This window comes from Eptesicus fuscus, chromosome 11 (assembly GCF_027574615.1).
Source record: "Eptesicus fuscus isolate TK198812 chromosome 11, DD_ASM_mEF_20220401, whole genome shotgun sequence".
In the NCBI taxonomy this organism is placed as follows: domain Eukaryota; kingdom Metazoa; phylum Chordata; class Mammalia; order Chiroptera; family Vespertilionidae; genus Eptesicus; species Eptesicus fuscus.
This window is the reverse complement of record NC_072483.1, coordinates 8,569,778-8,593,571: the sequence shown is the minus strand read 5'-3', so window position 1 is coordinate 8,593,571 and position 23,794 is coordinate 8,569,778. Positions and strand designations below refer to the sequence as shown.

Here is a 23,794-nt window from a genome sequence, read left to right as displayed (position 1 = left end):
TTAAGGGAGTTGTGGTACACTATCAAGCAAACCAACATATGCATAAGAGGCTCATAAGAAAAAGAGAAAGAAAGGGGCAGAAAGAATATTTGAAGCTATAATGGCTGAAAATGCCCAAATTTCAATGAAATCATAAATCTACAAATCTGAAAAGCTCAACAAACTCCAAGAAGGATGAATTCAAAGAGACCAAAGCCAAGACACATTGTAATCAAATGGCTGAAAGACAAAGACAAAGAGAGAATGTTGAATGCAGCAATAGAGGCAATTATGCAAAAGGATCCTCAATAAGATTAACAGGCAATATTTTATCAGAAGCCATAGAAGCTAGAAGATAATGGGATTACATATTTAATGCGTTGAAAGAAAAACTGTTAACTAAGAAGTCTATATCTGGCAAAACTGCTATTTGAAAATGAGGAAGAAATTAAGATATTCCCAGAAAAATGAAAGCTGAGGGAATTATTTACCACTAGAGCTTTCCTACAATAAATGCTAAAGGAGGTCTTAAGGTTAAAATGAAAAGATGCTAGACCATAGCCCAAAACCATTTTAAGAAATAAAGGCCTCTGCTACAGATTAATCCATGGGCAAATATATAAGCAAGTATTATTATAATTTTGATTTGTAATTTGAATTTTTATTTCCTATAGGATTTAAAAGACAAACATAAAAATAGTTATAAATTAAAGTTATTAGGCACCCATTGTATACTCATGTAATTGTGGCAACAACAACGTAAAAGAGGGGTAGAATGAAGCTATGTAAGAGCAGAGATTTTATATGCCATTGAAGTTAAGTTGGTTTCAATTGAAAATAGATTGTTATAAATATAGGCTATTAAATGTTACTCAATGGTAATCACAAAGAAATGATCTAAAAAACAACAAAAGAAGAAAGAAAGGAAATGAGAAGAAATAAAATAATTCACTACAAATAATCGACTAAACTCAAAATAAAGGAGCAATGGAGAAAATTAGGGAAAAATATATAAGATGTACTGAAAACAAATAGCAAAATGGCAGAAGTCCTGCCTTATCAGGAGTTGCTTTAAATGTATACGGCTTCAACTTTCCAGTCAAAAGGCAGAGTGACAGAATAAATTTAAAAAACAAGCATGATTCAACTATATGCTAGACACAAATAGATTAAAATTAACTTGATGGATAAATTATTCCATACAAATAGTTACCAAAAGAGAGCTATGGTGGTTATATTAGTACTAGTGGCCTGGTGCACAAAATTTGTGCACATTAAAAGGGGATTAATTAGAGGAAATAATTTAATATTGCTATTTGCCCTTTCTCTATAATAGAAGTGTCAGAGATGAAAGAAAATTAGTAAAATGTATATGAAAACCTTTCTCCTGTCAGAGTCTGTGGCATACCACGGGACCCAGAGTCAAGTCCCCGCCCACCCACATGCACTTCAAAATCACCTGAGACCCAGACCCAGCCGCCCCCCCCCATTGGGCTAGATCCAGACCCGGCCAGTCCCACCCTTGTCAAGCCCCACCGAGCAGGGGACGTAGCCTCAGGTCCCTTGGCCCAGTGCCAGGATGGGGGGCATGGCCTGAGGTCCCCCAGCCCAGACCAGGGCGGGGGGCATGCCTTGAGGTCCCCCATCAAGCCCCGCCAGGTGGGGGACACAGCCTGAGGTCCCCCGTCAAGCTCCACCAGGCGGGGGTGGGGGCGCAGCCTCAGGTCCCCTGGCCTGGTGCTGGGGCAGGAGGGGGCGGCCTGAGGTCCCCTAGCCCAGCACCAGGACGGGAAGCGCACCTTGAGGTCCCCCATCAAGCCCCACCAGGCAAGGGGCGTGGCCTCAGGTCCCCTGGCCTGGTGCCGGGGTGGGGGGTACAGCCTGAAGTCCCCTGTCAAGCCCCACCTGGTGGGGGTATGGCCTGAGGTCCCCCTAGCCCAGCACCAGGATGGGAAGCGCACCTTGAGGTCCCCTGTCAAGCCCTGCCAGGTGGGGGGTGCGGCCTGAGGTCCCCTGTCAAGCCCTGCCAGGTGGGGGGCACAGCCTGAAGTCCCCAGTCAAGCCCTGCCAGGTGGGGGGCGCAGCCTGAGGTCCCCTGTCAAGCCCTGCCAGGTGGGGGGCACAGCCTGAGATCCCCAGTCAAACCCCACGGGGGTGGGGGAGGGCATAGCCTCAGGTCCCTGCTGATTGCTTGTTAAGGTTCCTTATGGGAACTTGGCCTCAGCTGTGGGTGCAGCCATCTTTGTGATGGAGTGATGGTCAATTAGCATATTCCCTCTTTATTAGATAGGATTAGACAAAAATAGACTTTTAAAGTGAAAAAACTGGTACAAGAGACAAAGATTGACATTATCCTATATAATAAAGAGGTAATATGCAAATTGACCAGCATTCCAACACACAAGATGGCCACCCCCATGTGGTCAAAGATGGCCACCCACATGTGGACCCAAGATGGCCGTCACAAGATGGCCAGCAGGGGAGGGAAGTTGTGGGTGATCAGGCCAGCAGGGGAGGGTAGTTGGGAGGCCCAAGGCCTGCAGGGAAGGGCAGTTGGGGTTGACCAGGCCGGCAGGGGAGGGCAGTTGGGAGGAACCAGGCCTGCAGGGAGGGGCAGTTGGGGGTGACCAGGATGGCAGGGGAGGGCAGTAGGGGCAATTGGGACAGCAGGGGAGGGCAGTTAGGGGTGACCAGGCTAGCAAGGGAGGGAAGTTAGGGGTGACTGGGCCAGCAGGGGAGGGAAGTTGGGGGCAACCAGGCCTGCAGGGGAGGACAGTTAGGGGCAACCAGGCTGGCAGGGAGGGTAGTTAGGGGTGACCAGGCCAGCAGGGGAGGGCAGTTACGGGCAATTGGGCCAGCAGGGGAGCAGTTAGGCATCAATCAGGCTGGCAGGGGAGTGGTTAGGGGGTGATCAAGCAGGCAGGCAGAAGCAGTTAGGGGCAATCAGGTAGGCAGGCAGACGAGTAGTTGAGAGCCAGCAGTCTTGGACTGTGAGAGGGATGTCTGACTGCCCGTGGTGGAATCGGGCCTAAACTGGCAGTTGGACATCCCTCGAGGGGTCCCAGATTGGAGAGGGTGCAGGTTGGGATGAGGGACAACCCCCCATGCATGAATTTTGTGCACTGGGCCTCTAGTATATTGATAAAAAGGTCAATGCATCAATAAGCTACAACAATTATAAACATGTGCACACCTAGCAACAGAGCCAAAAAAATATATATATGAAAAAGTGAAGGGAGAAATAGGCAGTTCTACAGTAATAATTGCAGACTTCAATACACCAGAAGAGAGTGAGAATTCAATACACCGGAACAGAATGAAGGGCCCAAAAGAATTCTTAAAGAAATAGTGACTGAAAATGTCAATAATGAATAGAACATCTGGACAGGAGATGAACATGGAAAGAGAGAACTTGAACAGCACTGTAAACCGGCTAGACCCCACAGACAGACAACAGCAGATGACGCATTCTTCTTAAGTGCACATGGATGTGCATACCATTCTCCTGGGCATGCCATATATTAGGCAACAATGTGTATACCATTCTCCTGGGTACATCACATGTTAGGCAACAAAACAAGTCTCAATAAATTTAAAGAGATTGAAACTATACAAAGTGTCTTCTATTACCACAATGGAACAAAGCCAGAACTCAACAAAAGAAGGAAAATGGAAAAATTCACCAATATGTGGAAATTAAACAATACATTCTTAAACAATCAATGATTGAAAAAGACATTACAAGTGAAATTTAAAAAATGGAAAGAAAAATACAACCTACTACACATATCTCATGCTGCAAAAATAGTACTCTAAAAAAATGTATAGCTATAAAAACCTACATTTTAAAAGAAGAAAGAGATCACGGTAATAATCTAACTTTACACCTTAAGACACTAGAAAAAGAAGAGAAAACTAAACTCAAAGATTTGGGAAAGGAGTAAATAATAAAGACTAGAACAAATATAAATAAAATTAAGGATAAAAAAACAAAAGAGAGAATTAATAAACCAAAAGTTGATTCTTTGAAAGACCAACAAAATTGATAACAAACTTGAGCTAGATTAAGAAACAAAGAGAGAAGACACAAATAACTAAAATCAGAAATGAAAGTAGAAATATTACCGCCAATCTAACAGAAATAAAAAAGATAAGAGAATACTATGAACAACTGTATGCCAACAAACTAAATGACTTAGATAAAATGAAAAAATGCCTGAAAAAACACAATTTATCAAAATTGAATCATGAAGAAAATCAGATAAATTTGAATAGACCTATAACTAGTAAGGAAAATGAATTAACAACCAAAAACCTCCCAACAAAGAAAAGCTGAGGACCAAGGCATCATTGATGAATTATACAAAATATTTAAAGAAGAATTAATCCTGATCTTTCTCAAACTCTTCCAAAAAAAATAGCAGGTATCACCTCCTAATTCATTCCATGAGACTAATGTTACCCTGACACCAAAACAGACAAAGATATCACAAGAAAAGGAAATTAAAAACCAATATCCCTTATGAACCATATCTAATAAAGAGGGGATATGCTAATTGACTGTCCCACCCTCAAAGATGGTGGCACCCACAGCCAATAAGGATGGAATATGCTAATTGACTGTCACGCCCTCAAAGATGGCGGCACCCACAGCCAATAAGGAGGGAATATGCTAATTGACTGTCACGCCCTCAAAAATGGTGGCACCCACAGCCACAAGATGGCGGCGCCCAGTCCCCTCAGCTCAGGGCCAGCCGGAGGCGCAGGCAAGCCTCGGGTAGTGGCTGCCCAGCTGCCCAGGGTCGCCTGAGGCTTGTGCTGCCATCAGTGGCAGCAGCAGAGGTGTGATGGAGGCATCACCTTCCCCTGATCATCGGGTTGCCTCCCGCCCCTGAGGGCTCCCAGACTGTGAGAGGGGGCAGGCCGGGCTAAAGGACCCCTCCCCCTCCAGTGCATGAATTTTCATGCACCGGGCCTCCAGTCTATATATATAAAAACCTAGGCGACCGTTTGACCATCCGACTGGTAGCTATGATGTGCAATGACAACCAGGGCGCAGATGCTCAGTGCAGGAGCTGCCGAGCTGCGGGGACTTGGCAGCTGCGCTTCTTGGGTGACACACCCAGAACCAGAAAGGAGGGAGCCTGATTCCAGGGTTCGTCACCCGAGAACTGCCCTCTTGCAATCTAGGATGGGGGGGGAAGGTGTCAGAGAGCCGATTTCGGCCCAATCCCCACAAACCAGGCCAAGGGACCCCACCAGTGCACAAATCTGTGCACTGGGCCTCTAGTATCTAATAAAAGAATAATTGCAAATTGACCATCACTCCAACACACAAGATGGCTGCCCCCATGTGGTCAAAGATGACTGCCCCCATGTGGGCACAAGATGGCCGCCACAAGATGGCCAGCAGGGGAGGGCAGTTGGGAGGGACCAGGTCTGCAAGGGAGGGCAGTTGGGGGCAACCAGGTCTGCAGGGAAGGGCAGTTGGGGGGGACCCAGGCCTGCAGGGGACAGCAGTTGTGGGGACTAGGCCTGCAGGGGAGGGCAGTTAGGGGCAACCAGGCTGGCAGGGGAGCTGTTAGGGGAGTGGTTAGGGGTGATCTGGCTGGCAGGCAGAAACGGTTAGGGGCAATCAGGAAGGCAGGCAGGTGAGCAGTGGGAGCCAGCAGTCCTCGATTGTGAGAGGAGCCAGCAGTCCTACCTGGATCAGGCCTAAACGGGCAGTTGGACATCCCTCGAGGGGTCCCAGATTGGAGAGGGTGCAGGCTGGGCTGAGGGACACACACCCCTGTGCACGAATTTCATGCACCGGGCCTCTAGTATAGATATAAAAATCCTCTTAAAAATACCAGCAAACTGAAACCAACAGCATATTAAAAAATTATACCCCACAAGAAAATTATACCCCATGACCAAGTGGGGTTTATTCCAGGAACACAATGGTGGCTCAACATAAAAAAATCAATGTAATTTGACACATTAATAGAATAAAGAAAAAAAACACATGATCATTTCAATTGATACAAAAACGCATTAGACAAAATCCAACACCCTTTCATGATGAAAACACTCAGAAAACTGGAATTACAAGGGAATTCCCACAACATAATAAAGCCAGACTCAAAAGGATAAATGTTTTATGATTTCATTTATCTGAAATACCTAATGTTCAAATTCATAGAGACAGAAAGTAGAACTGAGGTTCCGGGGGGTTGGGAGAGAAGGGAATGGGAGTGACAGCTCGATGGCTGGAGTTGCGTTTGGGATGATGAGAGGATTTTGGAAATGGGGAGTGTTGACTTTGACACAACAGCATGAAATTGTACACTTAAAAATGGTTAAAGTGGGAAAATGCATGTTCTATCATTTTTTAAAAATCCTTATTTTTCAAAGTATTACCTATGCCCCTGTTTTTCCCCCATTGACCCCCCCCCCCCACTGCCCCAGGCCTTCACCACCCTATTGTCTGTGTCCAGCGGACAGTCTGAGCTGAGCGCCCAGCGGTCGGGCAGCAACCACTGCGACCCTGTGAGTGAGCCATCTAATCTAATAATAGACAAATATGCAAATTGAGTGCACCTTCGCTACACCTAAGCCACGCCCACCAGCCAAGCCACGCCCACCAACCAATCAGGACGAGTATGCAAATTACCCCCAACAAAGATGGCGGCTAATTTGCATATCAAGACAGTGTTGAAAGAAGCCAAGAGCTGCAAAAGGGAGTAGAGCTTCGAAGAAGCAAGCAAGCCAGGGGGCGGGGGGAGGAGAAGGGAGGAGCGAAGTCAGGGCCGTGGGCAAAGGGAAACGCGGGTAGGCTGGAGAAGGCGGGGTGGGCGGCAAGGGCGGAGCGGAGGTGGGGCCGTGGGCGAAGGGAAACTCGGGAGGGCTGGAGGAGAAGGTGAGGCTGGCGACAAGGGAGGAACGGAGGTGGGGTAGAGTGCAGCAGGAAATCCTATTGCAGGATTTTTCCTGCAATGGGAAAGCTAGTCTATACTAATAAAAGTGTAATATGCTAATTAGACTGGACGTCCTTCCTGATGTCCTTCTGGACCAAGCCGCTGTGGTGGGGGCCAAAGCAGAAGTGGCAGAGGCTCCCCCCACTGCGGCGGCAGGAGGGGGGACTGAGCTCCTTGCACGAATTTCGTGCATCGGGCCTCTAGTCTTCAAATAACTAGAGTCCCAACCCACAGCTCCCTGTAACTGCCTGCTGAGACTTCCCACCTCCTGACCACAAATCCTGCGCACATGATTGTTTTATCCTCCCCTCCCAACCCCCCTCACTCCCCAAAAAAGGAGGAAGGAAGGAAGAGGGAGGCAGAAAACGCTCTGCAGAAAACTGAAGTCCTTCCTGAACTCACGGCGAGAAAGAAGTGAGTTTTCCTGCGCAGCCAGTCCTTCCAGAGCAGCAGCACCGCCCTCCCAGAGCGACGTGGGGGCGCCAGACATTGTAGAGGCGATTCCGGTAAATGTGGGGAGTCTTTCCAGGGAGCCGGAGGGCCCCATGGGACGGCAGGGGAGATGCCTTCAGGCTCAGGCTGACAGATGAAGGGGGATCACTGTAATAACGACTTCCTTCCCGCCTGGCACATGGCGGGTTGTTACAGAGTCGGGGCCCCTGGCCGCACTGGAGAGACTGCAGGTAATCTCCTTTCTGGAGGCTGTGGGCCCCCCGGGCCCCCCAGGAAGTGCTGCTGGGCAGCGTCCACCCAGGGGACCGGGCTGCTCCCCGGCTGCTGGGGCTGGGCAGCCTGTGGCCCAGGGTGAAGCTGCCCGTGGGGTGAAGTCAGTCCTCACAGGCGGCGGCAGGAAAGAGCTCGCAGACCCCGAGGGACTTGTTTGCCAGGACAGGTGTGGCCTCTGCTTCCCCTTCAAGGTCCCCTCGGCCACCCCTTTCCTGGGACCTAAGCCCAACCAGCACAGAAGCACAGAAGCGTGTCCCTGAACTAGGGGTGCAACAGGTCCCCTCAGAGGCACGTGGGGTGGCAGGAACTGCTGCCCCCCCGCCCCCTGGCCGAGGCAGCACCCTGCCAGTCCTGGCCCTGGGGTGAGAGCACCACGGAGAAAGCCGGCCCCGAGGGCCATGCCGTGTGTCCCCGCTGCAGAGGAACAGGCAGGGCGGGAGGTGAGCGGGTGGAGTGGGGCAGGACACAGGCGGCCCGGCCGCCGGGAAGAGTGGGCTGCCCCTGCCGGCGGCTCCACAGTGGTCAGGGGCCAGCCCAGGCCTCGCCCCAGAGTGGCCCCGTCTGGGGGGAGGGTCTGTGTCGCCCTGGCCGAGGCCTCGGTGCTGGGAGGGCGCGGGGTTTTGTCCTGTGGCTGCGGCCTGGAACCAAACGCTCAGCGGCCTCTGGGGTGGAGGCAGCGAGCCCTGCTCCGGACCCATGCCCGCCGCCCCCCCCCCCCCCAGGGTGACACCCTCCGGAGGCCCTGGGGTGCCCCGCACGTGTGTCAGTGGCTCTGCTTGGCCTTGGCCCATCTGCTCCCGGGGCATCGGAAACTTTGCCCTCCCGGCGCCACGCCCCGCGGCTGCCCGGCCCCGGCAGCTGTGCCCGACTCCTGCGAGGGCGTCTGGGCGCTTCTGACACCCTCGCTGCCCGCCTGCCCTCCCGGCCTCTGTGCCAGCGTCCCAGTGTCTTCCCCCGGGGCAGGGAGAGGTGCCCGGGAGCCGCACCCCTCCTGCTCCCTCTGTCTCCCTTCTGGCCAGCCCCGGGAGGTCCCGCCCTGGAAGGAGACAGATGTGGTTCTGCCGCAGCGCTAGAGACGGGGGAGCCAGAGGCCTCAGCCATTCTAGGCGGCAGGAGCCGCAAGGAAGGCTTCGCGGAGGGGGTGCCAAGCTGACACTCCAGCAGGAGCTGGACCTTCTGTCATCTGCAGACCTTCAGCGGACCCGGCAGGGCGGGTGCTGGGGTGGGCTCGCAGGTTCACCCCGGGCCTGGCCTGGGGAGCTCAGCCCAACTCTGCAAACTGCCTTCGGTAGGGAAAGGGTGAGGCTGAGGATAACCTGGAGGCGGAGCTTCGGGCGGCTCCTCCCTCTGCCGCCTTGTCTCTGTCCCTCAGCTCTTTGTTTTCCTTGCCCTCGCTCAGTGAAGGCGAACCTATGACACGCGTGTCAGCACTGACACGCATAGCCATTTCTGATGACACGCGGCTGCTGAGGCGGCCGCATGGCGAGGATGAAACATTTGCTGCTCCTGAGGATGAAACATTTGCGAAATAATGTTTTTTCCTCAAAGTGACACACTACCCGAGTTATGCTCAGTTTTTTGGCGAAGTTTGACACACCAAGCTCAAAAGGTTGCCCATCACTGCCCTAGCTGATGTATCGGCAAAAATTCTGCCATGTGAGATGTCTGAGATTTTACTGCCTACGGTTTCTTCTAAGATTTTTATGGTTTCATGTGTTGCATTTAAGTCTTGTATCCATTTTGACTTTATTCTTGAGTATGGTGTAAGTTGGTGGTCTGGTTTCATTTTTTTTTGCATGTGTCTGTCCAGTTTTCCCAACGCTATTTATCGAAGAGACTGTCTTGACTCCATTGTATGCTCTTGCCTCCTTTGTCAAATATTAATTGACCATAATGGTGTGGTTGAATTTCTGGGGTCTTTGTTCTGTTCCATTGATCTATATGCCTGTTCTTGTGCCAGTACCAGGCTGTTTTGGTGATAATGGCTTTGTAGTATAGTTTGGTATTGTGATCCCTCCAACTTTGTTCTTCTTTCTCAAGATTGCTATGGCTATTCAGGGACTTCTATGGTTCCATATGCATTTTTGGAGTATTTGTTCTGGTTCTGTGAAGTATGCCATTGGTATTTTAATAGGGATTGCATTGAATCTACAGATTATTTTGGGTTGTATAGACATTTTAATGTTAATTCTTCCAATCCATGAAGATGGTATACATTTCTATTTGTTTGTATCTTCCTCTATTTCTTTTTTCAATGTCTCATAATTTTCCAAGTACAGGTCTTTTACCTCCTTGGCTCAGTTTATTCCTAGGTATCTTATTTTTTGTTGTTGCAATGGTGAATGGTATTTTTGTTTGTTTGTTTGTTTCTCTTTCTGGGAGTTCATTATTGGTGTATAAAAATGCCATTGATTTCTGGATATTGATTTTGTATCCTGCTACCTTATCGAATTCATTTATTAAGTCTAGTAGTTTTCTGATGGAGTCTTTAGGATTTTCTGCATACAATATCATGTCATCTGTGAATAATGACAGTTTTACTTCCTCCTTTCCAATTTGGATGACTTTTATCTCTTCTTCTTGTCTGATTGCTCTGGCTAGGATTCCAGTACTATTTATACTAATAAAAGGGTAATATGCTAATTAGACTGGGAGACCTTCCAGACGTCCTTCTGGACAAAGCCATGGTGGCGGGGACGAGGCAGAGGTGGTTAGGGGCAATCAGGCCAGGAGGGGAGGGTCGTTGGGGGTGAGCAGGGGGGGGGGGGCAGTTGGGGATGAGCAAGCCAGCAGGGGGGAAAGTTGGGGGCGAGCAGGCCGGCAGGCAGGCAGAGTGGTTAGGGGTGATCAGGCAGGCAGGCAGGTGAGCGGTTAGGAGCCAGCGGTCCCGGATTGGAGAGGGTGCAGGCCTGGCTGAGGGACACCACCCCACAGTGCACGAATTTCATGCACCGGGCCACTGGTGTTGAATAAGAGTGGTGAAAGCTGACATCCTTGTCTTGTTCCTATTCCTAAGGGAAACACTTAGTTTTTGCCCATTGAGTATTATGTTGGCTGTAGGTTTGTCATATATGGCCTTTATTATATTGAGGTATGATCCCTCTATTCCCACTTCACTGAGAGGTTTTATCAAAAAAGGGTGCTGGATTTTGTCAAATTCTTTTTCTGCATCTATTGATATGATCATGTGATTTTTATCTTTCAATTTGCTTATGTGATGTATCACATTTATTGATTTATGAATATTGTACCAGCCTTGCATCCCCAGAATAAATCCCACTTGATCATGGTGTATGATCTTTTTAATATATTGCTGGATCTGACTTGCTAATATTTTGTTGAGGATTTTAGCATTTGTGTTCATCAGGAATATTGGCCTATAATTTTCTTTCATTGTAGTGTCTTTATCTGGTTTTGGAATTAGGGTAATGCTGGCTTTGTAAAAAGAGCTTGGAAGTGTTCCTTCCACTTGAATGTTTTGGAATAGTTTAAGGAGGCTAGGTATTAGTTCTTTGAATGTTTGTTAAAATTCACAGTAAATCCATCTGGTACAGGACTTTTGTTTGCTGGAAGTTTTAAAATTATTGCTTCAATTTCATCAGTTGTTACTGGCCTACTCAGGTTTTCTGATTCTTCCTGATTGAGTTTTGGAAAATTGTATGTTTCTAGGAATTTGTCCATTTTGCCCAGGTTGTCATTTGTTGGCATATAGCTGTTCATAGTATTTGCTTACGATCCTTTGTATTTCTGTGGTGTCCATTGTTATATCGCCTCTTTCATTTCTGATTTTACTTATTTAGGTCCTCTCTCTTTGTTTCTTAATGAGTCTGGCTAGGGGTTCATCAATCTTGTTTATCTTTTCAAAGAACCAGTTCTTGGATTCATTGAATTTTTAAACATTAAATATATATAACATTTTATTTTTTAATTGATTTCAGAGAGGAAGGGAGAGAAAGATAGAAACATCAATGATGAGAGAAAATCCTTGATTGGCTGCTTCCTGCACACTGCTTACTGAGGATCAAGTCTGCAACCTGGGCATGTGTCCTTGACCAGAACCCGGGACCATCAATCCGTAGGTCAATGCTCTATCCATTGAGCCAAAGTGGCTAAGGCTTATTGATCTTTTGTACTGTGTTTTTTAGTCTCTATGTCATTTATTTCCACTCTGATCTTTATTATTTCCTTCCTTCTACTTCCTCTGGGCTTTTCTTGTTCTCTTTCTAATTCATTTAGTTAGAAATGAATTAGTCCCTTTTCTTCTTTCTTGAGGTAGGCCTGCAGTGCTATGAACTTCCCTCTCAGGACTGCTTTTGCTGTGTCCCATAGGTTTTGGGTGATTGTTCATTTTCATTTTTTTCCAGGAAGTTTTTTATTTATTGCTTCATCACATTGGTAACCCATTCATCCTATATAATAAAGAGCTAATATGCAAATGGTCATCACGCCCTCGTGCCCTCATGCCAGGGCCCTGAGGCCGGGCCAGGGGACCTGAGGCCGCGCCCCCTCCCCTGGCGCTGGGGCTGGGGAACCTGAGGCCGCGTCCCTCACCCTGGTGCCGGGGCCAGGGGACCTGTGACCGGCGCGGGGGACCTGAGGCCTGAGGCCACGCCCCCCGCCCTGGAGCCAAGCTGGAGGACCTGAGGCTGCACTGTGGGACCTGAGGCCATGCCCCCCACCTGGCACTGGGCTGGGGGACCTGAGGCTGTGCCCCCCACCCTATGGGGCTTGAGAGGGGTGGGGCCGGCCGGGTCAGGGTCTCGTGCAATTTCGAGGCGTGCACGGGTGAGTGGGGACTTGACTCTGGGTCCTGCGGCGTGCCCCAGACTCTGACAGGAGGGAGATTTTCATATACATTTTACTAATTTTCTTTCATCTCTGACATTTCTATTATAGAGAAAGGGCAAATAGCAATATTAAAATATTTCCTCTAATTAATTCCCTTTTAATGTGCATGAATTCCATGCACCGGGCCACTAGTTGTTTAATAACATGCTATTTATCCTCCATATGTTTGAGTGGTTTTTTGAGGTTTTTTTTTTTTTTTATTGTAGTTGATTTCTAACTTCATGCCATTGTGATCTGAGAAGATGCTTGGTATGCTATCAGTCTTCTTGAATTGGTATAGACTTGTTTTGTCCTAACATGTGGTCTATCTTTGAGAATGTTCCATGTGCACTTGAGAACAATGTATACTCTGTTGCTTTGGGATGAAATGTACTGTAACTGTTAGTTAGATCCATCTGATCTAGTGTGCCATTTAAAGCCTCTGTTTCCTTCTTGATTTTTTTTTTTTTTGGTCTAGAAGGTCTATCCAGGAATGTTAGGGGTTTTTAAAGTCCCCTACTATGACTATATTGCTGTCAATCTCTCCCTTAAAGTCCAACAAGAGTTATTTTAAAGTATTTGGCTGCTCTTACCTTGGGTGCATATATGTTTACAAGGGTTATATTTTCTTGGTGAATCATTCCCTTCAGTATGATTCTTTCATTTGGGGGTTGTTTCTTTGTCTCCCCATTTCTTTGTCTCTTTGTATTAGAACTGCTCTGCCTCCCCGTCTCCGTGGGGTGGCCTTATGCAGAAAGTGTCTCGAGGGGTCCAGTGATGCAGTCTCTTGGTTCACCTGCGCTGGGTGCTCTAGGAATGCCCCTTGTGTGCATTATTTGGGCGCTCCTGTTGTCAGTGGGACTTGATTGTTGATGTCCCATTTGTGGGAGTGATCTTCCCTCTGACTTGCTGACAGTGAGGCTCAACCCCAACATCGCCGTGCCAGCTGTTATATAGGTGCTGACAGAACAGAACAAGACACAGCAGGACCAAACCAAAAACACCATGAAAATCAAGCCACACAATGCAACAACAACAACAACAGGAAAGACTAAGAAGGAAATAGAAGAGAAAATAAAGCAAAGAAAAAATAAAAAGAACACTAAAAAACATGTGACCAAAGACTTAGGGGATATAAAGAAAAGTGAAGAAAGAAGAAAAAATGGCTATATGGAAGCAAGGAGGAAACTAAAAGAGCTAGTATAGGAAGAAAAAAGAAAGGGAAACAGAAAATAAATAATAATTAATTTAATACATAGTAGTAATGGATATATTAAGATATAGATAGAAAAAGTAAAATGGAAAAATGAGGAAAAAAGAGAAAAATAAAATAATAAAAATTAATAATAACAAGAAGAGAGAAAAGGAGAATAGAATCAAAGAAAAAAGAGAAACTAGAGATATGCAAGAAAAAAGAGAAAAAGAAAAAAAAGGGGGAAAAACAAACAAATAACAAAAAAAACACCACACACACACACACACACACACACACACCCCAAAGACAAAACCACACATCTTCACACACACAAAAACCTTTGGATCCGCTATTTGTGGGGCTGGCTGGGTTTTGCTCTGATGTTGTTGAATCTGGTCCCTTGGTGTGTCTATCCTGGGCCTCCTGGGAGCTTCTCTGGTGCAGGTGGATGTGAGTCACTGTCCCTGTCTGGCCCTGGGCGACCTGACTGAGGTCCAGTAAGTTGAAGCCCCTCGTAGTCCGTGCTTGGGGACTCCTTAGCCCAGAGGCTGGGTCTGCCTTGAGTCTCACGCTTTGATTGTCCCTGTTCTGAGCTGTTCTCCCTCCTCCCACGGAGCTGGGCTCTGCCGGGGTGTCCTGGTCTTGGTCGGGTTGGTCCCCACAGCTTCCTCCCAAGAAGGCCCTTGCAAACCCTTCAGGATGGTGTGGTCTCTTAGCCAGCGGTAATCACTTTTAGATGAGGCCCTGAAGGTGGGGCCCCCAGGATGGGGTTAGTGCCCTTATAAGAAGAGACACCAGAGAGCTTGCACCCGCTCTCTCTCTGCCTGTGAGGGCTCAGGGAGCGAGCGCTCCACAGAATCTGGTCATGCTGGCACCTGATCTTGGCCTTCCAGCCCCCAGAACTGTGAGACTGCATTTGCTTGGTTTAAGTCACCCAGTTTGTGGCATTTTGTATGGCAGCCTGAGCTGACTGACAGTGTGTTTTGGCACAGGGCGGCCTGTTATTTCCCCTTGTGGTGTGGGGTTGCACCTTCTATTCTGGGCCTTTCCTTCCCACGGATCCCCGGGGCGGGGAGGATGCCACCAGTGGGGCACTGGGCAACTTGCACACCCTGAAAGCCTCTTCTCACCTGCTAAGGCTCCTCAAGCAGCGTCCATGGGTCGCTGGGGACTCAGGGACATCCTAGGCGAGGCCCTGCCCCCACTCCCGGATTCTGCCTGAAGCCTCTTGGGATGATGGTGGCCATCAGAGGTGATCCCAGACTGGACATTCCAACCCTGTAGGGCCTCCTGAGGCTGGGGCTGGGGCCGCGAGGTGTGCATAGCCTTGATGTGCCAGCTCTTGGGCGGGTGCTTGATGTGTTTAGAGCCCCATGAGTCACAGCGTGCACCCCTGGGTGGGGCAGAGTCCGGCCTGGTCCTCGGGGTAAACAGGAGACCAGGCTCAGGTGTGTTGTCCCAGGGGACAAGAGCCGGTCAGAGACTAAGGGCGAAGTGGAGACTGAGCAGAGCCAGGCCTTGAGTAGAGAAAGGACCTTAACTGGTGTTCACACAGCTAAAACAGCACCGCCCCCTCCCCCACCAGGGAGCCCTGGCATTAAACTTGCTGGATGGTGGGAAGTCAAGGTTCGGGGGACAGGTCAGGGCAGCCCTGCTGGGTATCAGCACTGGCCTGGGGCCATTGCCACACACAGGAGGGGGCCAGACTTTGTTCTCATTGGTGGCTGGTTACCCAGCGTGTGTATGTGTGGTGGGCGCTGGCGGGAAACTGGCTTCCTGAAAGGTCACACTCAGACTGGTGCACAAGTCTCTGAACTTCCCATACCACTGGCTGCCCTTGGTTAAAGCCGGGAAAGGCGGGGTCCAATGCCAGAGTGGCCGAGAGGGGACTTCAGCCAGAATGCCCTCTAGCTAGGGAGCTGCTCAGGCGGAGGTGAGTCACAGTGTGGAGGAGGAGGGGGAGGGCTGGTGACAGTGTTGGGTGGGGTGGTCCTTGTCCAGGGGTTGGGGTGGGACAAGAGAAGCGATAGACCACGTGACCCCCGATTCTGCACAGAGTGTGGCTGATGCCCCAGGAGGAAGCACGAGGCCCCTGGGGGTGTGGCTGTGCTGGGGCCTAGCACAGGGTGAGAGGAGGGTGACAGGCACAGGGGCAGTGTGGAGGCCGAGGGCCTGGGAGGGGAGCCATGGAGCTCTGAGCTGGTTATGGAGGCTTTAAAACCACTTCCCCTCTCTGCCCCTCTGACGCATTTAGCAAGCAGGACATCCTGAGAACAGAGCGAGGGGGGCCAGTGAGCTTAGGGGAGCACTGTCCATCCCTACTTCCTCTTGGTAGTCAGGGCCAACCGCCCGCAGCACCGCCAGCCTTCGGAAGGACTTAGGGGAAAGTGTTGCTGCTACAAAGTGGAAGGAGGCGCTGGCCAGGAGCCAGACCTCTTCGTTCCAGGTGAAACTGGAGAGACGGACACCGGCAGGCGGCAAAGGGCTCAGGGACCAGGAATGAAGGTGTGAGCCACCCCGCCGGGTTACATAACCCACCCACCCACAGGGCGTGTCCTCTGCTGGACAATGGGCATGTCTTCTCTCAGAGAGAAGCCGTCCAATGGTCAAGGACCGTGGTCTATTATTTTTTCTTCCCTGCTGTCATATGGATTTTAACATATTTCACTCAATTTTAATTTTCTCTCTTCTCTCTTTCCCCCACTATAATACAGGACAGTAGTGCCCAAAGTTTTGGTCACAGGATTTCTTTTAACACTCTTAAAAATTGTTGAGGGCTTCAATGAGCTTCTGTTTATGTGAGTTATATCAACATTTACCAGAGAAATTAAAGCCAGTAACTTTTAAAAATGTATTACCTCATTTAAAAACAATCCATTACATATTCACTTTATATAAAATTTAAAAACCAAACTTTCAAAAACAAAAGCAGTGAGTGGAAGAGTGGCATCGGCCTGCATCTCTGCAGAGCTTTAATGTCTGGCTAACAGGCGGGTTGCACTCTCATCTGCCCATGTCCCCGTCCTGCTGCAGTGTGTGGTCTTGGTTGGAGAACACAAAGGAAGTCCGCTCCTGCCAGAAGCGTCACTGGGGGAGGACTCTGGGCTCCCGGGTCCGTGGACCGCACTGGAGGCGGCTGTGGCAGTTAGCTTTCGTGCACACGTTCTAGAATACACTGAGAGGACCATGACAAACCAGAGGAGGAAGGCACCTCTGAGTGTCCTCGGTTAGGAGTTGGATGAGGCAGTTGAAGAAGCAGCTCCGATTGTCTCCCTTCTCCCGTCAGGAAGGGACAAGCCTGCCGTGCCGCAGGGCCAGCTGTAGCACACGAGGTGGGCCAAGATTTTTGCCGTGTGACACGGGAAGAATGTACTTCAGCCGGCCAGCCAGCCAAGGGACTCAGCGTAGCACACTCCATCACTGTCTGTGGTTACCCAGCATCTGGACACCCCTCCTTTTTGGGCAAATCCTCTGCTGAGCGTGTTCCGCAGAGTCCTGCCTCCTCCTGGAGCCAAAGACGCCAGACCACCTCTCCCCACGCTCCGGAAGCTGCAGAATGAGCGCATTCCTGCGGCTTCCCAGTCACGTCCCCCTTCCTGGAACCTTAACTTGGCGAGACAACTGAGGAATAACTGGCAGTGGGGTGACACCGGGGGCACTTACTATTCAGGTGTTAGTGCCAAGTGGCATCCTCACCAATGGTCCCTGAGGGACAGCCTTGCCTGGTTTCCTTCTGCACGTCTCTCCATCCCTGTGCCTGCTGAGCAGGATCCCAGAATTCCTCTCAGTCTGAGCCACATGGATCCCGACAGTTTACTTAAGCTGGGCCTGTTGTATGCCGTCCAGACCCCTGGGGAGGGCTGGCTGAGAAGGCTTCCCCTTCCTCATTTAGGGTGCTGCCCGGCCTGTCCAGACTGCTTCTTCCTAGTTTCCCAGGGCGACTCTGCCCAGCTGGTGTCCTTGTGCCCACACTTGCCCTTTCTAAGGCACCCTGCAAGCCCCGGGTACAGCACCGTCATGACACTCTGGTGCGGTGCCCCCTGTACCCGTCCAGTCTACAAAGGGGTCTGAATGCAGGGTCTTCCTTATCTCACTTCAAACCTACCCCCGTGCCTCACAGCTACTCTTCTAATGATTATTACAGTACGAAACAATTAACTTCCAAAATTAAAGAATGCTTGTAAAACAGAGGGGAAAAGTCATTCATAACCGTCCACAAATGTTCTCTTCCATCTTTAAAACTATCTTGCAACATCTGTGCCGACTATGTTACTATTCCTTGGGTGTGTACTGGCCCACTCCACGGAGGTTGGCCTTGGCCTTGTGCTGTGGCCAACAAAGCATGCACACTCGACACACATCACTGTGAGCAGGGGCTACATTTTTGCTTGCAGGATTTGGCTAGGCCTCTTGTGCTTCTGCTGAGAGAGAACATGCCCCAAGGAATGCTCCTCCTTTGCCTGGGACCCAGACCAGAAAAAGGGATGCCTGTGGAGGCCTCGTCAGACCCACAGCCTGCAGCCCAACTGCTGCAGCGACCGGTAGCCCTGAGGGTGAGAGTTTGTCACTGCGGGCCACTGAGATTTCTGAGGATATTTTTCCGCAAAATATGACTAAAACATAGTCATAATAATACAAATACAACTAGTACAGGAGAAACCAGTTACAGAATCTGACACATGCTAAACACTGTGGTCAGAGGTACATGGCAATTAGGTAAATCCCCAGGCACAGCTGAGACTGTTAATATGCAGACTAAACAGCTTTCTACAAGCATCACTCCCAGGTTACTTAATGGTCCTGAGGCCGGAAAGAGGCCTGACCCGGGACGACCCAGCTGCGTGAGAAAGCCTGCAATTACCCTCAGGCACAGGCTCTCCAACACGAAGCCACCTTGGGGTAGAGCAGGTAAGGCAGGTCAGGTCAGGAGAGATTGTTCTAGATCCCAACCAGCCCCTGGCCTGACACTGTGGCCAGGAGGGACTAGGAATCCCACTGTTGCCCCCAAGTCTGCCCTTCGATCCCTCCGGAAACCGGCTCCTCCACTCCTCGACCTTACTGAGGTCCATGTCGGAGATATTACTTGGGGATGAAGGTCAATCAGGGGACAGTGGGGTCCGGACAACAGAGATGGGACTGAAGTTCCAGGTGAAGATCACCCCAAGGGCAGCAGCATCCTTCCGTGCGTTTTGCATGCCCTGCTCTTGGCCTGTTCCCTCCCACAGGTCGGCCCTACCTTCTTGTCACTTTCAATTGTATTCTTTGTGCATGTGGCAGCCAGGTTTGAATTGCTCTCCACTGTATCTGCACTTCCCAACACCAGAGTAGGGAGGCTCAGAGTAGGTAGGTAGGTCCTCAATGAATATTTGAAACAAGGAATGAATGAATCCTTGCTTACGAAATGTTAGATCCACCGCTGTCCAGGCCTGCTTCCCACATCGACAGCTGGTGTGGACGGACCGCGTGTGCACGCTGGTGACCTTGGCTCAGGCCTCACTGACCAAACTGAGCTGCGGCACCTCAGGCTTTCAGGTGCCAGGGTCCCGGGGTCGGCTTTTGTAGCGAGCATGTCCCCTCACCGGGTAACTTATTTACGTAATTCACAGGAAGCACAATTTAGATTTTCACCAAGTTGCTAATAAAAAGGAATTTCCTCCAGTTTTCTCCCCAGTAATATTATCAATACTCATTTTTCCGTTAACCTCCTTCTGAAAGTATTTACTTGTTCTCAGTCAGAAGAACATTACTCTCCCAGGATCTAGCTTCTGCCTTCTGATTCTCTGGTACATCACCAGTACTTAAATATTATGCTTTCTTTACACCGGAAAAATTATTTCTCTGTTGCTGATAGATAAAAAAATTTGGACCTTAAAATAATACTGTGATCCTGTTGGCCATTTCTGGCTAAAGTCACTGTCTTAAGCTTCCAATGACAAGCAATACTTTACATTATGGTCAATGAATACTGTAAAATTCCTAGAAATGGACCAACCACTTGCTTTCTTCAGGTGTTTCTGAACAGTTGTGACAACCTGTGTGGGAAAATTCAAGGTGCTGATTAAGTGTCACTTTATGATCTGGTACCACACTGGAGCATGTCACTTGTTCCCAAAGGATGGTGGCTCCTTCTTCTAAGAGAGAATGTAAAACTGTGCAGACTGGGTCACCTAACACCTGAGTATTAAGGTCCTTGGGATTTTAAACCCCTATATTCATGCCTGTACTTTGACAGATCCTACACTGGGTACATATGAATGGTTTAAGCAATCTTGAAGAATATCACAATAGACATGTATCTTCAAATATAAACTTAAAAAATACTTGAACATAAAACGTTGTACTGCACAGAACTAGAATTCAACATATTACAGTGTTAAAATAGTCATATAAATATCATATATGCATGGACTCACTGCATTAAAATATTTCATCTAGTAGGCTATCAAAGACTAGTATCAGTAAAGCCCAAAGAAAAACCATTTTAACAGTAGGAACACTAAAAATAACAACCGTGAGGTTTATAAACAGGTAAAGGGAGACAGAAGTCTTTACATTTGCTTTCAATTTTGTCGCAACAGGCACAATCTGAAATACAATTTTAGGCTAGCAGTGTATAAAAATACTTTTTATAACAATACTTTTGATATGTGTAGTACCACTTTAAAAAAGCCTTAGCTGTGTAATTATTCCATTTGAGGACCTACTATAACAATTTAACTTACTGCTCCCCGTTAGCTCTTGAAGCACCAATCTGGGAAGCAAGTTTTCTCACATGTCACACACCACACACATCACCACATTTCAAATAACCCCCTACCTATGGCATACACTGATGAGTCACTGACAGGCATCAATCTCCAAGGCATGAGATGACGGCGTTTGGAGCCTGTTTTCAGTTCTAGGATTGGGATGGATGAAAAAGAGGCAAAAGTAAGGTAGGCTTTGGGTGTGTTATGTATGGTTTCTACTTATTTATGGACACTCCCACAGAGAGTTTAATCTGGCATATCAATATTTAACTTGGGAGGTGGGGGAACATATTTTCCAGGGCTCTGGGTTATAACTACCCTGGCTTTCTTCCCAAATATTGGAGCAATTTTAGGAGCATCTGGGACCGATGTTTCTTCAGCGTCTTCACTATCTTCATGATGTAGATCATATGAAATGTTCCCATATTCTCTCAAAAATGGGAAAATTTCAAGCAGAAACTGACAGAAATCTCTGCGAATACCAAACCACCAATGGTTGCCCCCCTTTCGCCTAAAGGTCGTGGCCATTAAAGTTATTAATGAAAGCCAAAGGGGGACGAATATGGAGATGTAAGAGAACGTATTGTGGCCGTCCAATCTGTGAACCAGCAGGACCTCGAAAGTGAGCAGGGGCACGACAATGGTGATCCAGCTAATGGCCATGGTCACGTGTGTTCTTCGCTGCTCGGCAACCACATCCAGGGACCGAAGGAACAGGAGGGACCAGACGATGTAATAGAGGACGACCAGGCAGAGGAACGACATGAGGATCCAGAGGGGCACGAACACCACCAGCCACGGCCAGTGGATGATCCTGTCCAGCCGCAGGGCGATGAAGATGAACTGCAGGATGTTGACGGAGCACAGGATCTCCAGCTCCAGGGACCGATCGTGTCGGAAGCCCCACACGCAGGCAGCCACGGACACGGGGGAGACGAAGAAGAGTGGCATGAAGACCAGCAGCCAGAAGTGGGTCCCCCTCTCCACCCTGTCGCAGACCAGGACTTCGAACATGAGCAGCAGCAGGTGGATGCCCACGGCGATCAGCATGGCTTTGAACTCCACGCAGGTCTCCCCCTCGGTGCGGTAGCGAGGGTTTCGGGCCCAAACGCCCGCACCCACGGAGGCGCCTGCAATGACAAGGAGCTTCCACAGCCATATCGGGGCGAAGACGGCCCAGTAGCTCCACTGGATGATGCCGTCCAGGCGCAGGGGCAGCAGCACCGAGAAGAGCAGCAGGCAGGCGTAGATCAAGAACTTACTCGGGTTGAAGTCCTGGAACAGGCCCCTGGGGTTCATGGCGAGGCCACTGCTGGCCCACCCGGGACGGCGGCTCCGCTCCGCTCGGCAGGCGCCGAGTCTCCGCCGCTCCCAGGGTCTACCGTCCTCGCCGCCCGGCCCGCGTCGCCTCGGGGGGGCCGCGGCTGGGGGCAGCCCGGCCGAGGGAGCGACCCGCGGCGCCGAGGCGCTGGAGCACGTGCGCGCGGTCACGTGGCCGGCGGAAGCGCGGGGGCGTGGCGTGCACACCCCTCGCCGCCGCGGCCCGCCGCCCTGGGCTGCGCGGGGTCCACGAGCGCGGCGCTGCTGGGGCCGCGCCGCCGCCCGCCTTCACTCCATACCGGTTCCAAAGGCGGTTCCTGCGTGTGGCGCCGGCGGGAACGGGGGCGCGGCTCGGGCTCGGGCTCGGCGCGCTGCTGACCCCGCAGCCGGCCCGTTGGCAGCGAGCGGGCCGCGACCTCGGTGGACGCTTCCTGGTGGTGCCGGGAGCCGAGAGGCGGAGTGAGCTCACATCCTCCCGGCTGTGCCGGGGGCGGAGCCGGGGCGGGCGGGGCGGGGCGGGGCCAGAGGCGGGGCCCAGGCGGGGGCCGGGCGAGGCCGGGGCGCACCGGAAGTCCGTGGGTGCGCGGCCGCCTAGGGCGCATTATTCTTGGCCGGGAGGTGGCTCCAGAGCCGGGAGCGCCGAGGGGGAATTGCGCGGGCACGAGTGCGGGCCGCAGGAGTGGGTGCGGGTAACCATGAATGCACACGGCGGCGTGCCTGTGTGAGGCGTGTGTGCGCGCGCGAGGGAGGGAGGCCCGTGTGTGGAGTCTGCACAGGGTGAAGTGGGGGGCTTTGCCTGCAACTATGGCTTCCAGGGCTGGACTCCGTTTGGTGGGGCCGCAGACGGTTCTCAGGCCGCGGAAGGGCGCCTGGGCGGCAGCGGTGCTTATTCCTGCCCCTTCGCTCCCAGACGTGGAAGGCGGGTGTGGGGGAGGGTGTTAGGCCCGTATGGCCCCTAGGCAAGGTCCGGGGCAGCTGTTGAGGAAACTGGGCCCAAAGAGCAGGTGCTTCCTGCCTTAGGTCACCCAGCAGGTGGGACTCATTCAGGGCTCTTGACTTGATGCCCCTAATCCTCATTTTGACTCATTTGGCCTTGCCCCAGTCTCATTCTCACAGAACAAGGCAGGGGAAATCTCTGGACCAGAGGTCAAGAAATTTGGGTTCTAGTTCAGGTCTTGCCACTCAACCAGCTGAGAAACCTGGGCAAATTCACCTCCTTCTGTCTCGGCCTCAGTTTCCTGGGCGGCCGAGTGGCCTCTAAGGGCCCATGGTGCTGCCGCCGGTCTGGTGTGGAGCACGCCCTCTCTGGCAGCACCGGACCCTGGAGGGCTCCTCTCTTCTCCACGCTTCCCCTGCTCAGGGGAGCCGCCACCACCCACGCAGTCCCATTCCCTGCAGGGGTATGAAGACCAGCGCTCAGCAGTGGGCTCTGAGGGGTGGCCATCAGAGGAACGCAGAACGCATCTGGTGGCGGGGTCTCCATGGGGGAACAAGGGAGGGCTTCCCGGAGGGAAGTGTGGGCCGGGGTCCAGACCTAGGAGCTGGCTTTCCCCTGGCTGGCATCTGCGGGATGTTCGGATGTTTGGTGTGGGTGGACAGCCCCAGCCCTCAGCTCTCCCACAACGTCTCCTGCTTCCACCTTAGCTGGGGGGTGGGGTGGGGTGGGGAGGGAGATCCTGCTGAGAGAGCCCTGCCAGTCCTCGGGGGTCAGATATCACAGATTCACAGATGTGTCTTCAGGGAGTCGTTGTGGGGAGAATGTTAGCCAAGTGGGGCTGTGGTCTCCCCCTCAGCCCCTTCCATCCAGAGTTGCTCTACTCTGCTTTGCATATGGACTTTTCTTTTCACTATTTCCTTGCGAATAGGGATTTGTCAGCTAAAAAAAATGTAAAACTCCTGTACAGTCCAACTATAAAAAGGGCTAATAAAAGCACGTCGGATTGGTTTGAGGATTAGATGTCAATACATAGAAAGCAGTTTGTGTTTAAAGAAAAGGGAACTATTAATATGACCACACGGGAGGGAAGCCTGAGGGGGGA

The 23,794-nt window shown here is 50.6% G+C and overlaps 2 protein-coding genes across 3 annotated transcripts in view; one reads left to right on the top strand and one right to left on the bottom strand.

The window, feature by feature from the left end:
• Positions 1-7,341: 7,341 nt before the first annotated feature.
• RALB (RAS like proto-oncogene B) overlaps positions 7,342-23,794 on the top strand; it is a 99,575-nt gene continuing 83,122 nt past the window's right edge. The window contains exon 1 of the mRNA XM_054723519.1: positions 7,342-7,444. The gene's annotated coding sequence lies outside the window, so the exon portion shown is untranslated. The remainder of the gene's footprint in view (positions 7,445-23,794) is intronic.
• TMEM185B (transmembrane protein 185B) lies at positions 16,524-22,229 on the bottom strand. Of its 2 annotated transcripts, none has more exons than XR_008557542.1 (2): positions 20,504-22,229; positions 16,524-19,272 (listed from the first exon to the last, which is right to left on the bottom strand). XR_008557542.1 is itself a non-coding variant. In XM_054723517.1 (2 exons), the coding sequence occupies exons 1-2, from the start codon at positions 21,732-21,734 to the stop codon at positions 20,579-20,581; spliced, it is 987 nt and encodes a 328-aa protein (XP_054579492.1). In that variant the 5' UTR covers positions 21,735-22,229; the 3' UTR covers positions 16,524-20,578. The 2 variants fall into 2 exon arrangements, 1 of the variants encoding a protein (XP_054579492.1); XM_054723517.1 differs by having other exon boundaries at positions 16,524-20,584; positions 20,754-22,229.